Source organism: Cladosporium halotolerans, assembly GCF_011745625.1.
Source record: "Cladosporium halotolerans strain TM138-S3 chromosome Unknown Sca5, whole genome shotgun sequence".
Taxonomy (NCBI): domain Eukaryota; kingdom Fungi; phylum Ascomycota; class Dothideomycetes; order Cladosporiales; family Cladosporiaceae; genus Cladosporium; species Cladosporium halotolerans.
This window is the reverse complement of record NW_027191456.1, coordinates 888,762-903,556: the sequence shown is the minus strand read 5'-3', so window position 1 is coordinate 903,556 and position 14,795 is coordinate 888,762. Positions and strand designations below refer to the sequence as shown.

Here is a 14,795-nt window from a genome sequence, read left to right as displayed (position 1 = left end):
CCCTTCGTTCGGCCGCTTTTCCTTCTGTCAAGCGTTCGCAGATGATTTCCGTCCGACGTCGAAGTCGACCATCCCAGCAGCAACTTCCTGGTGACGCCCTGCAGGCCTTCACTTAAGCAGGGCGACAATCCGGGTCCGGATCGATATACAGCGCAACGGTGTCGACGTAAATACGGGCGTCCCCACCCGGGTAACAATCGAGAACGACCCAGAATTCGCCCGAGCTGATCCCGAAGGAGCCCCTGTAGTTGACTTCGAGGAAGCGCGTCGTCGTTATCTGGCCAGTGTTGTAAATCTGGTCTACGTCCGTACGGAAATTCACCGAGCAGCTTCCAGCAGCACGCTCGAAGCGGAGGTAGGCATAGAGATGGTAGGAAGGGTATGTGGGGCTGGGGCGGATGACGAGCGCCTGGGCGAGTCTTGCGGGGTCGTCACCGGTGCCGCGGCCGGCGTCGAAGGAGACCAGGGCGCGGTTGTTGTCGATCGAGAAGGACGCGCTGACTGCGCTGCCCTGCGATGTGACCCACGGCGTGAAGACGCTGTCGAAGCCGCTGTTTTGCAGGACTTGGCCGCTCGGGGTGCAGATGCCGGTGCCGGTGCTGTAAGGGAATATTCCGAAAAAGGCGTTGTCGAGAGAGACGGTAATATCAACACTCCCTGAGCATTGAACATAGAACAAGAGCTGCGCTATGCTACCACTCGTAGTGGTACCGCTAGCGTAGATTGTCCGGACGCTTGTGAGTACATTTGAGACGTATTGACTGTAGAAAGTGTCGCCAATGCCATCGTAGACAAGGAACTGGCAGCTGACCGAGCTTGACCCAGACTTCAGGATCCCAAGGTCGAGAGACATGAAATAAGGAGAATCCTCCATGAGAGGGTCCGCGAAGTTCTCGGTCAGAGTTAAGATAATCGATCTTACGTGCGAGCGTTTCACGCGCTGGCGGGTGCGTACTGGATTTAGCGCAAACAAGGCGCTTGCATTGCCGTTGGAAGCGACGAAAACAGCGCCATAATCGCCCGTACTGGAAGTCCAAGGTGACAAGCTGCTGTCAAAGCCTCCGTTCACCACAAGATTCCTCCTAGAGGGCAAACCGCCGGGCCCAGTTTCTCTCACAGCCGCGACCACATCAGGAGCAGCGCCAGATGCTTCCAGCATCTTAGAGTGCAGATTACACTCGACAGTAGAGGAACCAAACAGCCCGAAGGTGATACCCGCGCAAGCCGTACCCTGTGCTACGCAGTATTGAAGGCACGAGTCAAAGTCGGGGGCTTGGGACAAGCTGATGCCGGTCATGTCGCTACCAGGGAAATCCCGGCCGCACAGAACCCGGAAGATTGATCCGTCTTGCGTAGTCTTGGTCGAGTTGTCTGAAGTCTGAGCTTGAGACAGGCAAGAGACGGTGGAAGAAGGGGCGCTCGAGGTCGTGGTGGTGGTGGTAGTGGTGGTAGTTGAAGTTGTAGTCGTGGTTGAGGTCGTAGTCGTTGAAGTAGTGGTGGTAGTCGAAGTTGTAGTGGCAGTCGAAGTAGTAGTGGTACTTGGAGTTGTGGTGGTCGTTGAAGTCGTGGCGGTGGTCGAAGTTGTCGTGATATCTGGAGTTGTGGTGGTAGTTGAAGTTGTGGTAGTCGAAGTCGTAGTGGTAGTGGTTGAAGTCGTTCTACAACGCAAGTTAGAAGGTGTCTCACCATACAAAGGACGAAAACATGTAATCAGGGCTATCAGACTTACGTTTCGCTGGTCGTAGAAGTCGTTGTCTCCGTCCTGCACGCACAAAGTCAGCCTCTGGTCCGTCACGTAGCCGGATGATAGAACACACGTCGTTGTTTCCGAAGTACTAGACGTCGTCGTCGTCGTCGTAGACTCTGTGGACGAGGGTATTTCAGTAGTGGTAGACGAGCTTGTCGTGCTAGGCTCAGGGGTACTAGAGGTCTCTGAAGAGCTAGATTCGGACGTCGTGGTCGTCTCGCTCGTCGTGCTTGGGACTTCGCTCGACGAGGAGCTTGTGGAAGGATCGTGAGAAGTGGTGTGGCTCTCAGACGTCGAAGACGAATGGTCGGTGGAGGTCGTCGTGGTCGAATGGGTCGAAGTGCTGTCATGAGACGTCGTCGAGCTGGAGCTTGATCCTTCTGGCTCCCTAACCGCCAGCCGCACATTGCCCTGGCTAAACAACGAAGTGGGCGGCGGCTTGAAGTAGCAAGCAACGCCAGAATACGACACGGCACCACAGTATGTCGACTGCTCGCGGCACGCAGCAATACAAGCGCCGAAGCTAGGCATCAGATCGCCGCCGAAAGACTGCGGCTCGGACTCGACGTCGCAGTAGACGGTGTACCGAACACCCTCCGAGTCGGCGAAGCTCGTGCCGTTGCTGCTTGGACAGGGTTCGGGCTCCAACGGCGGAGGAGCCGTGGGAGTGGCGCTTGCCGTGGCGGAAGCTTTGGAGCCGACCAAGATGCCAGCGACCATTCCGTCGGAACCCTGGACGAACGATTGAGGAGTGCGCTTGAGGAAGCAGGAGAAGCCTACTGACGGGATGGGCACCCAGACCCAGGCGCCGCACTCGACGTTGCTGGCGCAGAGGTCTCCGCATTGCGTGTAGTTGCCCGAAATGAATTCGGCTCTGTTGAAAGCGCCGCCGCCGTTGCCGCTGGAGTCCGAATCGCACCGGATGTCATACTGCTCGCCGCCGGTCTCGTACGTCGACGGGCCGGGGCAAGAGCCGGAAGTCGAGCTCGGGGGAGGCGCAGAGCTCGAGGATTCAGATGTGCTTGAGGATGAGCTCGTGGACGGAAATCCGCCAGGTGGGACTCTTCGCGCAAATTGCACCCCAGACGAGGAGACTAGGCGGGCTGAAGGAAGCGAAAAGAAACAGGTCCCGCTGGAGTACGATACACCAGTGCATAGTCCATCCGCGTCGCAAGCACTGATGCATGCGATGAAATTCGGCAGTCGTGTGTTTCGATATGCGCCTGGAGAGTCGACGTCGCAATAGATAAGGTATTCATTAATGTTGTCGACGGAGTATGTTGTCATGTTGCGATCAGGGCACAGTGTGGGGACAGGCGAAGTGGATGAGCTCGATGAGGACGATGACGTGGTAGTCATAGCCGTCGTCGAGATTGTAGTTGTCATCGTCATGCTGGGAGATGTAGTTGATGTTGTCGACGAGGAAGACGTCGATATTGCAGGGCTCGTGGTAGTACTACTCGATGATGGGACTGGGCTCGATATTGTTGATGTAGAGGAAGTTGACATTACAGAGCTCGTAGTAGTACTGCTTGACGATGGGACTGGGCTTGAAGTTGTGGATGTGGGAGTACTCGTGATCGCAGGGGTCGTAGATGAACTGCTTGACTTGCTCGTGACGCTCGAAGTGGTGGTGGTCACAGTAGTAGTCGTACTAGCGGTGGTACTAGAGTTGATGATTGATGAGGAAGTGGTCGAGCTCACCATCAGCGAAGTCGTCGATGTCGATGACGCCGTCGAACTTGACATCTGGATAGACGTGGCACTCGTTGTCCTACTGGAAGTCACAACCGTTGTCGAGCTCGTAGTCGTCGTCGATGTAGTGCTAGTAGTTGCGACACTAGTAGACGACACGCTAGGAGTCGTACTGGAGCTGCTCGCAGGCTCCATGCTGGACGTGGTGCTTTCTTCCACCACTGAGGAAGTAGTGGCAAGCGGCGTCGTCGAATCATCCATCCTCGTGGTCGTAGAAGTCGATAACACAGGCGGAGACGAACTAGTACTGGTAGTCGTAGTCGTCGGAGCTCCCATCGCCGAAGAGGTAGTGCTTAGGCGCGCGGTTGACGTCGAGCTGCTCGGACCGGTCGGGCTAGGTGGGATGATGTTGCTGCTTGTGGTGGACGAGCTGCTGCTGACGGGCGTACTGGAAGAGCTCGTTGTCGGAGGGGTAAAAGGTGCAGCTGGGGACCCAGAACTGCTTGCCACCACAGACGACGAGCTCGACGGCGGAGCATCAGGATAGTACTGCGCCGCACGCACAGCGAAGATCAGATTCGGCCTCGCCGTCGCATTGCCTGGCAGGACCGAATTGATCTCGTAGCACGAGTCGTCGCTCATGTCGAACGCGGCGGCCACGCAAGTGGGCTTCTGCGCGCACTGCCCGATGCAATCCTCTTCCGTGTCGATGTCGTCGTAAAGAATGAGGCCGCCAGCGGTGAGCTCGAGGTCGCAGAAGACGACGAAGGTGTCCACAGAACCGATGCAAGCGCCGGCGGGCGTGTATTCTGTGCCGTTTGAGGCCGGGCAAGCGATTTCGGCCGGGGTGGCGGTGACGCAGACGCTTGTCGTGGTCGAGGGCGCGGAGTCCGTGGTCGTTGTTCCGGTGGGCGGCTCAGTGAGAGTGTATGCGGGTGGGCTCTCCTCGGAGGTGTACGCGGGTGGATTCTCGGAAGTGTACGCAGGTGGATTCTCGTCGGACGTAGACTCACCTTGCGATGTAGATGAGAGGCTGGAGCTCGCTACAAAGCTCGACTGGGTTGTCGAAGGAATAGAGCTGATTGACGAGCTTTGGCTGCTGCTAATCACTGGCGTTGAGGACACACCAGCGGGTGAAGATGACGAAGAGATCGGAATTGGAAGACTGGTACTGGAGACACCAAAAGTGCTGGAGGCCGCGTTTGTCGAAGAAGTGAAAGTGTACGGGCTTGTCGTTCCGTTGGTCGTGACCCAACCCCAGGTCGGGAAAATGGTGGTGGACTCGCAGGTCTGTCGGACCGTAACGGTAATGACAGGCACATCTAGCAAGTCAGCGAGGGATGAATGAGTTGCAAAATCTCTGGGGTATCGTACCAGCGGCTATAGTCGACGTGAGAATAGTCGCACAGATAGTTGCGCATATTGTGCGAGCGCGCCGCATGTTCGCGAGATCAATCTGAGAGAGAGCACGATAGCGGTTGACTGTATGCTGCAAAGTTCAGACCGTTCGCATAGACTCTAGATTTAACGTTAAAGATAAGTATGGGAAATCGAGAGGGAAAGGGTCTCCTACGAGCAGCCTCTCTACGCGGTTGGAGGTGCATTCCAGCTTCACCCTAGGTAGCCTCGTAGGTGGCCGGAATGACTGGAATGCTAAGCATCAACATCAGTGCAGTCTTTTCAGCGCTTACCTCTCCGACGGGCAAGGGAAGACATCGCTAATGGCCGTATTTTGACGGATAATGAATTCCATCAGACAGTTTGCCTTGAATTCGACGAATGGGTGAACGCGACTTCCGCTTGGCACTGTTTTGATAGCTTGGATTATGCGCGCCTTCACTTTCGGCAGTCTCAATGTATTTGGAGCAAGAGGGCCATTCAGGAAACTGGAGGAAATTCGTCTCTTCTGTGGTGCAGTGCGATGTGAGTAATCAGTCCAGGTCTACACTGGTGATGAGCAACCAGCGTTCGCAGCACTCGAAGCGCTTGAGCATTGTGCAGACACCAAGTCTCCGAGAGAAGAACGTGACGACATGACAGTAACGCCTCTGAATATTGACGGCAGGCGACGAGAGAGGTAGGCGTTGGGAACGTGACGCTGGGTCAGATGCAAAGCCTATTTTGTGCCGTGTTGAGGCGTCCAAAGAAGGATGACCCGGTCCGGAATACTGCATTGACGGCGTTGTTCATGAGGTGCAACGCGTTGAGAGCTCAATTTCCGAATGCTGGCTTCCAGAAGGAGTATGTGATCTGGCCTGACTTCTTGCGGCATTGGATTACCCGAAGGGCACGCGGTACCTGAGGCAGATCCGGGGAAACCTTGCTGGTTATGCATATCTGCCCGACGAATTACTCGTGAGGCTCTCGATGTGTCTTTTTTTTTTCTTTTCGCAATCGACACGGTGACTCTTCGCAAGGTTCGTTAACGAGCTGGACCAACGCAGTTGCCAGGAGAAGCCGCGACCCACTGCGCCAATGCAAGCTGGGAATCTGTGATAAATTGAGAAAGCAGCTGCACGACCAAGGTGGGCACGTGACTATGCTTCAACATCAACCGATCAATGTGGCTGTTCTGAGATTTCTTGCTCAAAGCCAAACCCATCAATCCCCAAATTAATTGCTCTCCAACAAGGTTCCTGTACATGTACGACGGTATACGATAGGCCACTCGCAGTAACACAGTCACCCACACGTCAGAGAAAGCCAACGGGAAATGGCAGGACATTGTCTAGACCATTCCGGGGAGGGTCCCAGGTTTGATCACGGCCGCGCCGTCTCTCGTGTGGGAAGCCACGAGCGGGCGGATGCACGACGCCTGCGCGGCGCCGGTGCGACCAGCCGGGTTTCCTGTGGCCGCACACGCGCCCCAGAGCCGTGGGCAGGGAGAGCGCCGGGGTGGTGGGCCGGGTGCGAGCTGGCAGTTTCAGCGGTGCATGCAAGGCGCGCGCGGGAGATGGGAGCGCGGCTGCGCTTGAGCGTACAGCACAGAGAGCGGCAACGCAGCTGAGGTCAGGAGGTTCGGAGAAAGACTCGAAGGTTCAGAACATCGATCAGCGTCGGCGAGCATCGGCAGCATCGGCGAGACACGCACGACACGCAGGGCTGGCCGTCTTCACGCCGATCGGGGTTCGCTGGACGGGGCGTTGACAGCGCTAGGCTTCGAGGAGTGGAGGCGTTGCTGCAGGACACAGGAGCGGCCATTTTTCTCTGCGCCCGCCAACGCAGCAAATCGCCCGCGCAGCCCTGGAGCCTCGTCCGAGGCGGTGGGGCAGTGATGGAGGGCGTGGAGAGGGTGGTTGAAGTGTCGACTAATGACAATGTTATTTGGCCGCCGCCTGCCGCAGCGAGTATTACTGGGCCACCCGCGGCCGCCGCCCGCCGTCCCACTCGCGTGGTCCCTGGTGTTGCGCGTAGTGCAGTGCTGCACCCAAGCTCTCGCCAGCTGCTCCGCTGCGAAGGGCTCAGGCTCAGGCTCAGGCTCAGGCCCTCTCTGCCTCTCAAGCTGTCGTCTCATCCCGTGCCCGCCCTGCTCCCTCCCACGCCTCCCTCCGCCGCCTGCGCGCCCGAGACACCCCCATACCGCGCCCTCCCACCACTGTCTCTCGTTGCGCCCATCCATTGTCGCCGTCCTGCCACCGTCGCGCCAGCCCAGCGCCCGAGTCCGCCACTCGCCCACCACCACCGTCCGCCGTCCGCCGTCCGCCGTCCCTCTCGGCTCAATAACCCTGCCTGCCGCCCCAAACCCCGCAAGCGCACCACAAGCGCACCCTTAGCCCGATCGTCGCGTTGAACCTCTCAAACCTTCACACCACCCGTACTCGGCCCTCTCTTCAACGCCGCCCTCGCTCACCACCGCGTCGGCCGTCCTGCGCAACAGCGCGAACCCCTTGCGCTTGCGATGGAGCTTCTCCCCTCGAATGTGTCCTGAAGTCGCCCACCGCCGCGACCTCCCACCGCCCACGCGCCCTCCCTAGAGCATACAGCTTGCGCCTGGAGTCGCCCTTCAGCGCATCGCACGACACGAACTCAACGGCCAACTAATAGCGGATCTAACTCCGCCACGACCCTAACTCTTGCGCCGCTACCCAAGAAATCCTCCGGTCGATGGCATCTGTCTCCGAACCATTGAGACGGAGTCCGTTCGTGAGCGAGCCCAGAAGCTTGAAGCCACCCGCGATCAGGACTCTTCCCATCTTGCCCTCCACCACCGCAGACTCGAACAGCCCTGGCGTCAAGATGGAGATATCCCAGCCGCCGAGCGCATCCATGGGCCCACCTCAATCGAGCCCCAACGGAGACAGGCAGGCGGAGCAACAGCAGAACGAGCAGTCGGGGCAGAATGGACAAAATGGCAGCTCGAGTCAGCTCGTGGGAGCTGCCGCTGCGGCGCAACAGCCAAAGGTCGTCCAGACCGCATTTATACACAAGCTTTACAAGTCAGTGTTGATCGCATCTCGTGTACGGTGTCGTCGCTGACTTGATTGCAGCATGTTGGAAGATCAATCTATCCAGCATCTCATCTCATGGTCGAGCTCGAACGAGAGCTTCGTCATGTCTCCATCTTCCGAATTCTCAAAAGTTCTTGCGTATGGCATTTGCGACTTCCGCATACAAGCTTGCAGAGAATGCTGACAGAAGCAGGCAATATTTTAAACACACAAACATATCTTCTTTCGTTCGACAACTGAACATGTACGGCTTTCACAAAGGTAGCGTGACCATCCCTCAGAGCTTGAGACGAACGTAGCTAACACCATCCAGTCAGCGACGTCTTCCACACGGGATCGCCTGACTCGCCTTTATGGGAATTTAAACACGGCGCTGGGAATTTCAAACGCGGCGACCTGGTCGGACTCCGCGAAATCAAAAGAAGAGCCTCTAGGCATGCCTTGATACATCGGGATTCGTTTTCCACGGCCCCAAAGATGCCCGCTCCACCACAACCTGCACCTCCCATGGAGCCAATGCCAGATCCGCTGGAGGCAAGGCTTAGTGTCATGGACTGGAACATGCAGGACATGTACGCGCGGATGTCCAGGACTGAGGAAGCGTATGCGACAATGACGATGAAGTGTCAGTCTCTGCTGGAAGGGCTGGTCAAATGCCACCAGTGGAACAGCGAGTTGTCCACGCAGCTTCTCGCACTTGTCCCGGATCCTGACAACCCCGTTCACCGGGATATTTACGCAATGCGTCAAGATATATCCCGACACATGGAGGGACTGAGGGCGCTGGAAGACTCACAGGAATCGCCATTCAGCAAGCAAGGCTTCTTCGCCAACAGCATGGGGCCAATGGAACCCAGCGTGCCCGTCTCGCCGAACCAAAGGCCATATGATGACTCCCGCCGTCCGTCCCTCCAAACCACCGGCCGGCCCAACTCCTTCCGCAACCCCGTCCCCGCCCACCTCCAAGTCTCCCCGCGCCGCTACGGCTCCATAGGCACCTCCAGCCAAGCCTACTCGCCTTCGACCAGCACGCGACCAAACTACCCACCGCCTCCTCCTCCCCCGGCCCAACCCCCGCAGCAACACCAACAACAACCCCAACACCCGCTCTCACACATGGAATCCCCCGGCCTCCCCCGCCGCCACACCTCCGCCGACATCCGCCTCCAAGGCTGGCAAGGCGGCGCCCCACCCCCGCCCCCAACCCATCCCTACAGCACCAACAACCCGCCAAACCCCAACACCTCCTCCCCCTACGCCTCGGGCGCCAACTCGACCGCCTGGCCCTCCTCGCCGCGCCTCCCCCCACCCCCCTCCCACCACCAGCAGCAACCCCCGCACCACCAGCAAGAAAACCAGCAGCTCCGCGACGCCCTGGCCCAGTACGAACTGCCCCGCCCCTCGGCTCTCAGCTCGCGCCAGCCCTCCCCGCCCAGCAGCGGTTTCGAGCCGCCCGGCTGGCAATTGCCGGGCGCGAGGTTCCCTTTCAAGGGCATCGATACGGCGCCGCCGACGCGCAGGAGCAGCATGGCGAGCAATGTGCACAGCTTGCTGAATCCGGCGGAGACGGTGGAGAGGGAGGGCGAGGATGGGGTGGGGGAGGGGGAGGAGGGGAGGAAGAGGAAGAGGGTTCTTTAGTCGCGAGCGGATTTGAGGGGGGTGAGATGAGGTGTGTGGATCACGGAGAGCAATGGGAGACGGGATGTAATCGATGGAATGGATGGACAATTGTATGGATGGAGAGCTCTCCTTCATTGTTGAAGGATGGGAGTTTTCGTGAGATGTATCGAAAGTACAGAGATGGGAGAAGAAAAGATTACAGGTTTTCACCACTCGTCGTTGGATTTGTCTTCACAGATCTTTTCTCTATTTGTTTAGATCTGTACTCCTCAGAAAAGGTAGAGCGACACAGCATTGTAGGAATTTTGCTATTGACCACAATTAGATATCCGGCAATGTAGTGAGATGATAGTGTATGGACGTGAAGAATGCCATCCCCGTCTCGGCACCTGGGCCTTTTGGAAGCCGGGCGGTGGAACTCTCACGTCGGACGTGCCGAAACAGGGTTCGACGGGATTCGTTCTGCTCGCGTGAGAGGTGGTCTGGAGCTGTGGGACGCCGAGTGTTGACGGAGAGCACAGTACACTGTGCAGCTTTCGTCTCTTCAACAGCACGCATATAGCAGCTACCAAGTTATGCCCGATTAAGCGGAGCAGAGGGGCGCAAACACCGCTCTTCGTCCCATCTCCTTCTCGAACAAGCCGCCAGGGCTCAGCCTCCCTTCCAGAAGCTCAGCCCTCAGCCCACCCAGTCTTCAAAGACGGCGCCACGGCTACCTTCCCGCGGCCACCTGGGCTACAACAGGCCACATGCGCATCTCACGTGCAGGCACACGAAAAGCAAAAGCCAACGAGCACTCGACAGACATCGTCACGGCACTGCCCAGACCGCGTTCTAGGCGAGGAAAAGCAGGGCCTGCGGCGGGGTTTTGTGGGGGTGAGAGTGAGGCGCCGCGGGCGGGCAGGTGATGCGATGATGTGATGGGAGGAGATCGAGGGGTGGGAGATGTGTGGCCGCTGGGTGCTGTATGGCAGTTGGTGTTTCTGCTTGAGCGATTTACAGGCAACCTTAGGTATGGTAGACTGCAGCGCGAATTATTCTATCAACGGCGGCCAGCAGCAACAGGCGCTCAGACTGGCCAGCAAGGTGCGGTTTTTATCGGCTGGACAATTGCCGGCTGCGTGATTGGCGGGCGCACCGCGGTACGTCGTCTGCGCGTGCCGGATCGAGTTTGGCGGCGATCGGTGTAAGGCGCTCGTCATCCGCCAGGCACAGCAGTGACAGCACCGAGAGGCCCAGCGCTGCCACCCGCCCGTCACTTAAACCGCTGCCCGTCCCGCCGACCTCACACGTCTCTGCCCACTCCCATACAGACTGCGGTCTATCTACCTCATTGCGTTATTGTTATTATTGCTCCACGCCTCCCACCGGCGTCGTCTCACCACCTGTCACTACCGCGCACCCTCCGCTCCTTCTCCCAAGGCAGTCCCGGGTGTCGACAATATAATAACCCACCAAATGTAAGCCACGACACCGCCGGCTCGCCAGCGTATCGAGGACCTTATCGCTGCCTGCACACCATTGCACGCCGCCGCCCCAACCCCTGCCCGCGCCGCGACCGCTGTTGATCCTCGCTCGCTTCTCCCGCCCTCCATGGGGGCGGTCTGCTTAGCTTAGCTAGAGCCGCCTGTAGAGAGCGCTTGTATGCCATTGCACGTCTGCGCCGCCAGACACACACACAAACACCCTCCCCTCCTCAATTGCTCCACCACCGCCAGAGCTTGTCTCTCGCAGCCTCTCACTGCCCTTGTTTCCCTTGTCGGAAACACTTTTGCTGGCCCTTGCGACTCCTCGCAGACACACTGACGCCTCCAGCAGTTGAGTTGAGCAGACCTTTGGCTCACCGTCTCGCTTGTCACAAAAGAGACGCACATCAACATGTCTCAACCCGTCGTTCCGCCGCGCCCTCAGCGCGCTCAGGCTGGTCCTACCGCCGTCCAGCAGAACATGCCACAAGTCCCCCCTCGTCCCATCCGCAAACTTGAGCCTTCGCCAGGCCGCGACAACACTCGCTCACCGCTCAACGAGCCCCCGACCGCCATGAGCAACGGCAAGATCTACGGCCACAGCAACCTGTCGGCCTCAGAACTGCCCGCTCGCCCTCCCAGTGTCTCCTCCATGCCCACTATCGGCCAGGAGGGCGCGGAATACGCTAGCTTTGACACCCTCCCTCCCGAAGCTCGCATCGCTTCCAAGGGTGAAGACAAGTCGGAAGAGCAGACCCAGACCCGCCACGCGGACGTGCCTATGCAGCAGCCCACGGCGTCCGTTTCCGTAAAGACAGCGAAAGACAGGATCAGCACCGTCACACGCACTGACTCGTCCCAGGCGGCAGCGGCAGGCATAGGCAAACCCCGCGTCGAAGATGATGTCCACATCACCCCGGCCGACTCGACCACGAACCTCAGTCGCACCGTCAGCCGCGACGAGGGCAATGGCCTGAGCCGCGTCTCCTCGCGCGAACCGCGCAACCTGCGCGAGCACTCGAGCTTCAACCGCTCCAGCTCCAATGTCGCCGCCGGCAGGCCTGGCAGCATGTACGAGAGTGAAGGCGAGCAGGGCATTCCTGAGATTGGCCTTCAAGTGCCCATGTACCCCAATGCGGGTGATGTCCAGGCGCCTTCGCCAGGCCCCAACTCCACCATGTTCCCGTCCGGCATCGGCTTCTTCAACGACGGCTCTTCTCGCAACCACCACCGCAAGAGGAGCTCGAGGCACGAGTTTGGCCCGCCCGGCAGCTATGGCCTGCACGGCCACCCGGGCCAGGAGCCCAGCGATCAGTTTGAAAAAGAGTGGATCATGAAGCACCCGGAAATGGCTGCCAAGGAGGGTTACAACGCATATGGCGGTCTTGCGCCCAGGCCTTCTACGGCCATGAGCAGCAAGCAGCTGAACGATCTGGTTCATGCCAACTCGGACGTCGGAATGGGTATGTTGACTTGAGCGTATAAGGAAATTCGCACACGCTCACACACTTCGCAGGTGCTTCCGGATCCGGAGTTGGTACCCCGTCACAAGAGATTGGGTGGGAAGCTAGCGAGGCGTACACCTCTCGCATGAACTCTCCGAAGCCGTCGCCTGTCCCTCTCAGCGAGCTGAAGAAGCGTGCCTCGAGTGGCACTCAGCAGCCCGTGGAGTCGCCTCTCCGCAAGGCCAGCTTCCCCCACAGCGACACCGCACACCTCAAGGACGACGTTCTGGACAGCGAGGACGAGAACGTCATCCACGTGGACGGGCACAAGGTGAAGAGAGGAAGCAAGATCACTGGAGGTGGCGAGAAGGACAACAAGCTGGACCTTGGTCCGGACGGTTACAACAACGGCTTCTTCAATGAGCACGGCGATGGGACTCCCATCCTTGCCTCGGATGAGGTCGAGAAGCGCCCTGGCAGTGCTTTCTTGCAGCCCGCTGTCAGCCCTGAAGCTGAGCGCTCGGACTGGCTCGATGATGCCAGCCGCAGTCGCCGTGGTAGCGGTCAGCCGGACAGCCGTCCTGGCAGCAGGCCGGGTAGCATGCACGGCGGCCCGCTGTCTCGCTTCATCTCTCAGGAGGAACGCCCAGCGTCCGGCCTGGGTACGCCCCTCGAGGAGATCGAAGAATACGAGCCTTTGTTCCCTGAAGACGATGACAAGAAGGCTTCCCCGAGCAAGAGATTCAAGAGCCGCCCTGGTCTGGCTCAGCACCACTTCCCCAGTGCCGACGTCTGGGAAGACACTCCGGCGTCGCTGCAGTTTACCACCAGTGTGGAGACTCCCGAGCCTCCACAGGTGGCGGTCACCTCCCCTCCTGGCCCGGCTTCCTCAGTCTTCGAGACCCCCGAGCAGGAACAGAGGCGCAGGCAAGCTGGTCCGGACATGACCAGCGACAGCAAGACTTTCGCCAAGCCACACTTCAAGTCCGGTGTCCAGCATGAGCTCGAGAGGCCCGGCGTGCAACGCTTCCCCAGTCAGGACATCTGGGAGGACACTCCTGAGAGCATGCGTCTCGAGACGACAGTCAGCGGACCGCAGGAGCCCGAAATCACAAGTCCCCAGGAGGACAGGCCAACGACCACCGCTCTCGCCAGCAGCCAAGACGACAACGACGCGCGCGCCACGACCGGCATGTCCCAGCTCATGCGCCCTCACATCCCCAGCCGCCCCGCGCGCAGCAGCAAGCTCTCGCAAGACATCACGCCCGAGATCGCGCCCGTCGACCCGCGCGAGAAAGAAGTGCCCGACCTTGGCGCGCTCAAAGAAACCTCCACCTCGCCCACGAAAACCAAACCCCCCTCCATCCCCGACAGGCCCAAGCCCACCGTCCCCGCGCGCCCGACCCGCAGCCCCAAACCCGAGGACGCGTCTCGCGCCCTGAGCCCCGAAGAACCCCAGCCCGCCGCCGCGGCGGCAGCAGCGAAGACCAAACCCGCCGTCCCCGCCCGCCCCGCGAACGGCAAATTCGCCAACCTCAAATCAGGCTTCATGAGCGACCTCGCCAGCCGCATCCAGCTCGGCCCCGGCGGCCCGCCGCCCAAAGCGAAAGAGTCCGACTCCGAAGCCGCCGAAGAAGAGCAAAAGGTGCCCCTCGCCGACGCCCGCAAGTCCCGCGCCAAGGGCCCCCAGCGCCGCAAACCCGCCGCGTCGCCTTCTGGCGCTGCTGCGCCGGCGCAGGCGGCGGTGGCGTTCGCGTTCTCGAGCCCGGTGACGGTCTTCGAGATCGACGAGGGGGACGCGCTGAACGTCCCTTCCGCGCCTGCTCCCGAGCCTGAAGCAGACTCGAGCGCGGATCTCAACGCCGCGGAGAAAGCTCTCGAAGCGAACGCCGCTTCGAACTCCGAGGCCGCCGCTCCCGCTCCCGCTCCCGCGGTCGTGGGCGACAGCGCGGACGACGCGCACCGCGCCGCGCAGATCGGCGCCGAGGGCGACGAGCCGGAGCCCAAGGTCAGCGCGCCGGTGCAGAGGGAGGCGGACGAGGTGAGGGGGGAGTTTGAGGAGGCGTTGAGGGAGAGTGAGCAGGCGGGTGTGTCGAAGGGCGTGGAGGAGGCCGAGGCGCCTGTCGCTGGAGGGGTGGGGATCGGGAAGGAGATGCCGGAGAGGGAGAGGGGCGTTGATGGGTTGGAGGGGGAGAGGGTTGGTGCTGATTAGGTAAGGGCGGGGGGAATTCGTTTGTTGGGATAGATGGTAGGGAGTGGGGTGGGGTGGGAAAAGTTGGGTTAGATAGTGGGGGGGAGATTTGTTTGTATTGATCTATTGTTGATGGGTACTTTTCTCATCTTGGACGTTGTTGTGATTTTGAGATTTTGTTCG

At 59.6% G+C, this 14,795-nt stretch overlaps 3 protein-coding genes across 3 annotated transcripts; 2 read left to right on the top strand and 1 right to left on the bottom strand.

The window, feature by feature from the left end:
• Positions 1-112: 112 nt before the first annotated feature.
• WHR41_02232 (uncharacterized protein) lies at positions 113-5,057 on the bottom strand (the record flags this gene model as incomplete). Its single annotated transcript, XM_069370838.1, has 10 exons — positions 5,016-5,057; positions 4,817-4,960; positions 4,007-4,764; positions 3,745-3,836; positions 3,452-3,524; positions 3,255-3,401; positions 3,062-3,203; positions 1,730-2,850; positions 1,403-1,658; positions 113-1,347 (listed from the first exon to the last, which is right to left on the bottom strand). Exons 2-10 carry the CDS (start codon positions 4,881-4,883, stop codon positions 113-115), a joined length of 3,891 nt encoding a protein of 1,296 aa, XP_069232311.1. The 5' UTR covers positions 4,884-4,960; positions 5,016-5,057.
• Positions 5,058-7,084: 2,027 nt separating this feature from the next.
• WHR41_02231 (uncharacterized protein) lies at positions 7,085-9,528 on the top strand (the record flags this gene model as incomplete). The annotated part of the gene is made up of 4 exons (XM_069370837.1): positions 7,085-7,878; positions 7,930-8,028; positions 8,084-8,151; positions 8,204-9,528. The coding sequence occupies exons 1-4, from the start codon at positions 7,547-7,549 to the stop codon at positions 9,526-9,528; spliced, it is 1,824 nt and encodes a 607-aa protein (XP_069232151.1). The 5' UTR covers positions 7,085-7,546.
• A 1,258-nt stretch (positions 9,529-10,786) lies between these two features.
• On the top strand, positions 10,787-14,633 carry WHR41_02230 (uncharacterized protein; the record flags this gene model as incomplete). Its single annotated transcript, XM_069370836.1, has 4 exons — positions 10,787-10,970; positions 11,329-11,784; positions 11,839-12,439; positions 12,493-14,633. The coding sequence occupies exons 2-4, from the start codon at positions 11,389-11,391 to the stop codon at positions 14,631-14,633; spliced, it is 3,138 nt and encodes a 1,045-aa protein (XP_069232322.1). The 5' UTR covers positions 10,787-10,970; positions 11,329-11,388.
• Positions 14,634-14,795: the final 162 nt, after the last annotated feature.